General features: G+C 41.6%; 1 protein-coding gene across 18 annotated transcripts in view; it reads right to left on the reverse strand.

The window, feature by feature from the left end:
• The window catches only part of svila (supervillin a), a 246,635-nt gene extending 243,094 nt beyond the window's left edge, over positions 1-3,541 (reverse strand). For all 18 annotated transcript variants that reach the window (XM_039753870.1, XM_039753862.1, XM_039753872.1 and 15 more), the window contains exon 1: positions 3,499-3,541. In XM_039753870.1, the coding sequence (XP_039609804.1) occupies positions 3,499-3,526 (28 nt within the window). In that variant the 5' untranslated portion in view covers positions 3,527-3,541. The remainder of the gene's footprint in view (positions 1-3,498) is intronic.
• Positions 3,542-8,552: the final 5,011 nt, after the last annotated feature.

Consider the following 8,552-nt stretch of genomic DNA (forward strand, 5'->3'; position numbering starts at 1 on the left):
ATGCCTACAATAGAGCCTGTCTTCCTCACCAGTTTGTCCAGGTGTGAGGCATCCTTTATGCTGCCTCCCCAAAACACCACCGCGTAGAAGAGGGCGCTCGCCAACAACCGTCTGATAGAACATCTGCAGCATCTTATTGGAGAAAGGCCGCCAGCCTTCTAAGGAAGTATAGTCGGCTCTGTCCTCTTGCACAGAGCATCAGTATTGGCAGTCCAGTCCAATTTATCATCCAGCTGCACTCCCAGGTATTTATAGGTCTGCACCCTCTGCACAAAGTCACCTCTGATGATCACGGGGTCCATGAGGGTCCTGGGCCTCCTAAAATCCACCACCAGCTCCTTGGTTTTGCTGGTGTTCAGTTGTAAGTGGTTTGAGTCGCACCATTTAACAGTCCTTGATTAGGTTCCTATACTCCTCCTCCTGCCCACTCCTGATGCAGCCCACCATAGCAGTGTTGTCTGCAAACATTTGCACGTGGCGGGACTCGAGTTGTATTGGAAGTCCAATGTATGTTGGCTGAACAGGACCGGAGAAAGTCCAGTCCCCTGCGGCGCTCCTGTGCTGATGACCACAATGTCAGACCAGCAGTTCCCGAGACACACATACTGAGGTCTGTCTGTAAGATAGTCCACGATCCATGCCACCAGGTATGAATCTACTCCCATCTCTGTCAGCTTGTCCCCAAGGAAAAGTATACAGGGTGGGCAAAAGTAAGTTTACAGTTGGCCGTATGGAAAATGACATGCAGGTTATGATTGCTGGACTGAAGCACACTTTAATAATAGATAGATAGATTATTAATCCCAAGGGGAAATTCACATAATCCAGCAGCAGTATACTGATACAAAGAAACAATATTAAATTAAATAGTAATAAAAATGAAAAGAATTAAAATAAAATTAATGTTCGCATTTACTCCCCCGGGTGGAATTAAAGAGTCGCATAGTGTGGGGGAGGAACGATCTCCTCAGTCTGTCAGTGGAGCAGGACGGTGACAGCAGTCTGTCACTGAAGCTACTCCTCTGCCTGGAGATGACACTGTTAAGTGGATGCAGTGGATTCTTCATGATTGACAGGAGTTTGCTTAATGCCCGTCGCTCTGCCACAGATGTTAAACTGTCCAACTTTAATCCTACAATGGAGCCTGCCTTCTTAACAAGTTTGTCCAGGCGTGAGGCGTCTTTCATCTTTATGCTGCCACCCCAGCACACCACCGCGTAGAAGAGGACACTCGCCACAAGCGTCTGGTAGAACATCTGCAGCATCTTACTGCAGATGTTGAGGGATGCCAACCTTCTCAGAAAGTATATTCTGCTCTGAGCTTTCTTACATAGAGCATCAGTATTGGCAGTCCAGTCCAATTTGTCATCCAGCTGCACTCCCAGGTATTTAAAGGTCTGCACCCTCTGGACACAGTCACCTCTGATGATCACAGGGTCCATGAGGGGCCTGGGCCTCCTAAAATCCACCACCAGCTCCTTGGTCTTGCTGGTGTTAAGGTGTAAGTGGTTTGAGTCGCACCATTTAACAAAGTCCTCCATTAGGTTCCTATACTCCTCCTCCTGCCCACTCCTGATGCAGCCCACAATAGCAGTGTCATCAGCGAACTTTTGCACGTGGCAGGACTCCGAGTCATATTGGAAATCTGATGTATATAGATTGAACAGGACCGGAGAAAGTACAGTCCCCTGCGGTGCCCCTGTATTGCTGCACATATATATACATATATACATACATACATATACACACACACACACCCCTAGTGTAACTATTGCTCTGTTCAGACTCCTTTCTGATGTACTTTATCATCAGTAGCAGCATTTGAACCCACAACCTCAGGGTGTGAAGTTCCTAACCACTACGCCGTACGCTGCCATGTTCTGGGAGTTGTGCCAGTCCGTGACACATTTGTGCAATGACAGTCTGTGTGAACCTTGCATGTTCTGCCTGCGTCTACACAGATTTTCTTCCAGCGTTCACACTTTCCTCAACTCATCCCAAAGGCATAAATTGGGATAGTACTGAGAGTTACAAGACACGCTATTGTTAAAATTATTTCATATTATCGATTGAATATATAATTTTGATAATGCTGTCATTACAAATAAAATCTGGATTTGAAAGAATTCTAAACCGGCCATGCTGTGAGGGTGTGTGCATTAGTGTGCTCTGCAAAGGGCTGGTGCATCATTCAAGTAGGACTGCCAACCTGTACCCACTGTTATGGTAGACTCCCGTGACCCTGAATTCAATTGTGCACGTCCAAATACTGAAGCATGCAGAGCGATAGATCTTTTTATACATGTGGTGTATATGTAAATACACGCTGCATAGGGTTTAATTCTCTTTAATTGCAAACGGTTTTCAAAAGGGCTGTAGAAGGCCACCTACTAAACACTCCTGAACTGCATATCTGAATTGTTTTATCAGTCAGTCAGTCAGTCATTTTCTAACCTGCTTTGTCGTGAACAGGGTCACAAGGCGTGCTGAAGCCTATCCCAACTAGCAAAAGGTGCAAGGCAGGAACAAACCCGGGACAGGGCGCCAGTCCATCGCAAGGCGAACACACGGGCGCCAATTTAGTTTCGCTATTCCTCCTTGCCTGCATGTCTTTGGACTGTGGGAGGAAACCCACGGAGACACGGGGAGAACAAGCAAACTCCACACAGGATGGATGGATGAATGAATGGATCTGGGACACAAACTATAGGGTGGTCCAGATCTAATTATGCAAATTTTCATTACGCTATAACTTAAGTTTATTACATAGAAAAATCACCCGAAAAATCCCAGACCATCGAGAAGTGTGCCAACTGACGACATGAAGAATCGCCTTCGCGATTAGATCTGGACCACCCTGTATAATATTTCTACAGTAATTCAGTCATTTTTTTTTTTACTAAAATACACATAGGAGCAGCATTTAAAAAATATTGTGCAATTTCTCTAAAGGAGATTGGATTGAATTTAAATACGTTTCAGTATACATAATGTATTTGCAGATAACTATAAATATATATAAAAAAAAAATCCTTAAAGCTGCTAATCGAAGTACATTTTAGTAAGCCAAGTCAGCTTCAACTCGCACACTGGACACAATTTCTTTTACTATTATTATTTCCAGCAAATATTTTCCATAACCGAAAGAAAAAAAAATGACTAAAGATGCGTCTCTCACACTTCCAAGTTTAAAAGAAACGGTTACTGCTTTTGCCATAAAAAGTTACCCACCTGTTCTGCATTACACTTAGAGGATTGTGGGAGTAAGGAGTGCGAGTTATGGGAGAGTCTAATACGGCTTTACAGATTCATACAAACAAAACAGATTAACCAGACAATATTTTCATATTTTTAAATGGAAGCCCACCAGCACACACGGTAACAGATTTACTTCACAATGTGCTTGTGTGTGTGTGTGTGACTAATGCCCTTGGAATCAGGCAGTCCCAAGCAAGGACACTTTAAAAAACAGTCTCTTAAGCTGCGTAATTCTCTTACCTTGTCCATAATATTTCACAGCACCCATATAACTAGAAATCCACGGATTCCTAAACATGATTGCAGAGGGGGGGGGAAAAAATATAGTATCCTTCCAAAGGAAAAAATTAAGAACGGTGGCCACTGGAAAAAAGTAGGCACGGCAAAGGATCGACGTACACAACTGTGGAAATTCCAGCTCCGTTAACAGCACAGAGCAAAGCCGTCAAGCAACAGAGTGTCTCGGGGAGTACAGAAGACGCATCACAATAGGCTGCGGGGATAAAGCAGCTCAGAGCGCTAATCAGATTACAGGCAAAAATTAGGCACAATAAAATGCTCAAACAGATTGGATGAGGGTGTTAGGAAGATGGAATCACAAAAAAGTGTCTGACCGTCTCTGGCATAAGAGGCAAGTTGAACCACAATGTTTGCTTAATCCTTTCTCTTCTACAGAAATACTTTGGCTGTGCAAGTACAAAAAAAAATGCTTTAGAAATCCTTTAGCAAGGAAAAAAAATAATCTTCTCTAATGGACAAGAAATTCTGCTCATCTTGACGTAATCGGGGAAAGTGCAAGGAGTGCTGGGGGAGAATGCAAAATCAGCTGCTGTGCTGCCAAAGGAGAAGCGCTGCCAGATCAGATCATTGTGTTAAATAATTACAGTACCTTAAAGCGCAGCCAAATGATATTTTACAGGTCAAGATTTATGGGTAGAATGAGCAAGGCTAAGAGGCACGGAGGACTGAAAACCAAGGTGAAGGCTCTCAAAAAAAACAACCCCTTACATTTGTACGCGGCACGCAATGCGGTCCTTGTGTTACAGCTCATTTTGCAAATCGTATTAAGGGAATTTTTTTTGTTTGTTTAAATATTATAAAGGCGCACACATCATCTTTCAGAGATTTTTTTCCCCTCACATTTATTTTATTGCTTTAAAACAAAAAGTTAACTCCTTCAATTGGGAACTGAACTTCACATAATCATGACTTCATTTGTGAATATGAAAACTCAGGAAAAGGTTCAAACTAAAGCAGATAAAACCAGATCTGCGTACTGCACGTTACCCTAGCGATCAAAGTGGTCAATAAATCATCATTGTACAACACGAGAAGGCTCAGACTACCATATATACACGAGAGAACTTAAAACAAGAGTAGAAGTCGGGGCTTGGTTTTACGGTCTAATTTCCAGTACTTTATAATGCCGGTCATATACACTGTGTGCACAATTATTAGGCAAGTGAGTATTTTGACCATATCATCATTTTTAATGCGTATATTCCAACTCCAAGCTGTATTAACTTGAATGCTTATTGGATTTAAGCACGTCAGGTGATGTGTATTTGTGTAATGAGGGAGGGTGTGGCCTAAGGAGATCAACACCCTATATCAAGGTGTGCAGAATTATTAGGCAGCTTGTTTTCCTCAGGCAAAATGGGCCAAAAAAGAGATTTAACTGACTCTGAAAAGTCAAAAATTGTAAAAAGTCTTTCAGAGGGATGCAGCACTTTTGGAATTGCTAAGATATTGGTGTGTGATCACAGAACCATCAAACATTTTGTTGCAAATAGTCAACAGGGTCGCAAGAAACGTGTTGAGAACAAAAGACGCAAATTAGCTGCCAAAGATTTGAGAAGAATCAAACGTGAAGCTACCAGGAACCCATTATCCTCCAGTACTTTCATATTCCAGAGCTGCAACCTACCTGGAGTGCCCAGAAGTACAAGGTGTTCAGTGCTCAAAGACATGGCCAAGGTAAGGAGGGCTGAAACCCAACCACCACTGAACAAGAAACATAAGTTGAAACGTCAAAACTGGGCCAAGAAATATCTGAAGACAGATTTTTTCAAAGGTTTTATGGACCGATGAGATGAGAGTGACTCTTGATGGACCAGATGGATGGACCTGTGGATCAGTAATGGGCACAGAGCTCCACTCCAACGTGGAGGTGGGGTACTGGTATGAGCTGGTATTTTTAAAGATGAGCTAGTTGGACCTTTTGCATTGAAGATGAACTCAAAATCAACTCCCAAACCTACTGCCAGTTTTTCAAAGACACTTTCTTCAAACAGTGATACAGGAAAAGACCATGATTTTTATGCAGGCCAATGCTCCATCACTTGCATCGAAGTTCTCCACTGCGTGGCCAGCCAGTAAAGGCCTTAAAGATGAAGGAATAATGACATGGCCCCCTTCCTCATCTGACCTAAACCCTATCGAGAACTTGTGGGCACTTCTTAAACGCTAGATTTACGGGGGAGAAAAACAATACACCTCTCTGAAGAGTGTCTGGGAGGCTGTAGTCACTGCTCCACAAAAAGCTGATCGTCAACAGATCAAGAAACTGACAGACTCCATGAATGGAAAGGCTTATGACTGTTATTGGAAAGAAGGGTGGCTATATTGGTCATTGATTGATTGATTTTTTTTGAAATGTCAGAGATGTTTATTTGTAAATTTTGAGGTGTTTGTTTATTATTCTCACTATAACAGATGAAAATAAACAAGTGAGATGGGAAAATTTTCATTTTTCCTTTAGTTGCATAATAAATCTGCACACTAATAGTTGCCTAATAATTGTGCGCACATATGTATTCCCCTGATGATGTTCACACTCACATTTCCGTTGTGAAACATTCAGGTTTCAGGTTTATTAACATTTTGGATTGACTGATAGCACTGTGTTTGTTTCATATTAAAATTAATCCTCACAAATACAACTTGCCTAATAATTGTGCACACAGTCGAATGCGGAAAATATTGTATACTAGCAGACCTGGCGCGCTTCGGTAGCGGATCGTGGTTTTTCCCAATCTAGACCTCCTGTCTTTTTCAGATTCTTTTAACCGGATAGTTCCGGCAGCCAATCGTCCTTTTCCCAATCTAGAAGTCCTTTCCTCTTGAGATTCGTTTAACCGCCTGGTTTGGACAGCTGTTCTTGCTTTTTCCAATCTAGAAATCCTGTCTTCTTTAGATTCGTTAAACTGCCTGATTTTGGCAGCCAATCATTTCTTTTTTTCTAACGTAGAAGTCGTTTCTTGTCGAGATTCGTTTAATCGCCTGGTTTTGGCAGCCAAGCGCTTTTTTTTTTCCAACCTAGAAGACCTCTATTGAGATCCGTTTAATGGCCTCGTTGATTGCATGTCTTCCAAGGTAGTTTCAATACCCATTTCTTGCACGGAGTCATCTCCCCTTTTATGAGTGAAACTGGTACAAGATTGGAGGAAGCAAGAAGATATAAAGAAAAAAAAAATGTGTAAGTTGGGGGTCTGATTTTATGATCAATTTTTCAGGTTTCAAGACTGACTTATACACGAATATATACAGTAAGTTATGTCTATATACACCCAGAAATGAAGACAAATCATTGGAGTCATTTCGGATTTTGACTCGGACTTTGCAGGTCAGTATCACGATAAGAACACATATTTACTACAGTTTGAAGGGATGGCTCCATTGTATGCCAAAAACTACCACCAAGAGGTAAATACTGTATTACTGTCATCACAGCTCACCAGACCAATGGCACGTTTCAGTCTTACAACCAGATCTATGTGGGTTCTTCTCAATGGAATCCAGCTTCTCCTCCATTTCCCCAAAAGAAATGCACATTGGGTAAAAGTGCCCAGTCTACATCAGCCCCACATAACTGGGTGCATGAATGGACCCCGTGATAAACCCAATGCAACGTTCATTTCTAGGATGGACTCTAATGTGGTTATGAGAGAAACTGACCCACCACAACCCTTCACTGCGTTAAGCAGATTTGAAAATGTTCGGGAATAAAAAAAAAACTATGTACTATTAAAAGGAGAAGTTTGGTATCTTTTTAGTCAAGGTTACTTCTTTACAACTATGGGGTATATTAGAACAATCTAGATGAGAAAAGGCCATTCGGCACCTCAAAAAGTCATCAGTCCTATCCACCTCATTCTTCAAAAATATCATCAAGTCCAGTTTTGAAGGTCCCTAAAGTCTTACCGTCTACCATAGACACTTGGAATAAGCTACCATGATTCTTTGTGTAAAGAAAAACTTACTAAATGTTTGTACGAAATTTACCCTTAAGTTTCCAACTGTGTCCCTGTGTTCTTGATGAACTCATTTTAAAATAACAATCTCGATCCACTGGACTAACTCCCTTCATAATTTTAAACACTTCACTCAGGTCTCCTCCTAATCTTCTTTTGTTTAAACTGTAAAGGCTCAGCTCTTTTAATCTTTCTTCAAAACTCATCCCCTGTAGCCCTGAATCAGCCCAGGTGCTCTTCTCTGGACTTTCTCTAGTGCTGCTGTGTCCTTTTTGAAACCCAGAGACCCAAGCTGCACACAGGACTCAAGATGAGGCCTCACCAGCGTGTTAAAGTTTGGACTTGTGCTTCTCTTTTACAATGCACACTTATACATTTTATAAAATTACAATTTTTAAAAAACAAAACCAAAAAAAAAACAAAACACCAGAGTCCTTCTATAAAGAAAAGCCTTAAAACTTGTCCAATACATCCACACTGAAGTAGCAGAGCTTTCGTTTTTAAGAAAATGTGCCTTCCTCATTTCTGAAGTACGCTTATGACAGCTGAAAATACCTTTTATTAGAGATTCAATGTCCAGTTTTCTTAAGGTAAAAATACAATTCTTTGTTTATCTAAGGCAGGTCCAGCTGCAGACCTCTGCAACTCCATGATTCTGTAGCTCTACTCGAGAGCCAAACTGAATTGCAGGATTGTGTCCCGTGGTTTACTTGACTTGAGTCAGATAACCTGCCCCTGACCCTAACCTTAACCATAGCGCAACCGGGTTTTATCACGGACATATAAAGCGACATCCTCTTTAATGGAGTGGAGCTCTGGAGGTTTGCAGCTGGAGTCTATTGGTTTATCTGCTTGCAGCGACCATCATGGATGGACTTATGACAGCCCAAAACCAAACACAGCCCATTACATCCTAACTACTGTACACAGCCTACATGCCACATGGCAGCATAGTGAAAAGCACATATATACTCAGCAAAAAAAAGAAAGAAACGTCCTCTGACTTTCAACTGTTTTTTACTTTCAGTAAACTTAATGTGT

The sequence above is a fragment of the Polypterus senegalus genome, chromosome 5, assembly GCF_016835505.1.
Source record: "Polypterus senegalus isolate Bchr_013 chromosome 5, ASM1683550v1, whole genome shotgun sequence".
NCBI classification, from domain to species: domain Eukaryota; kingdom Metazoa; phylum Chordata; class Cladistia; order Polypteriformes; family Polypteridae; genus Polypterus; species Polypterus senegalus.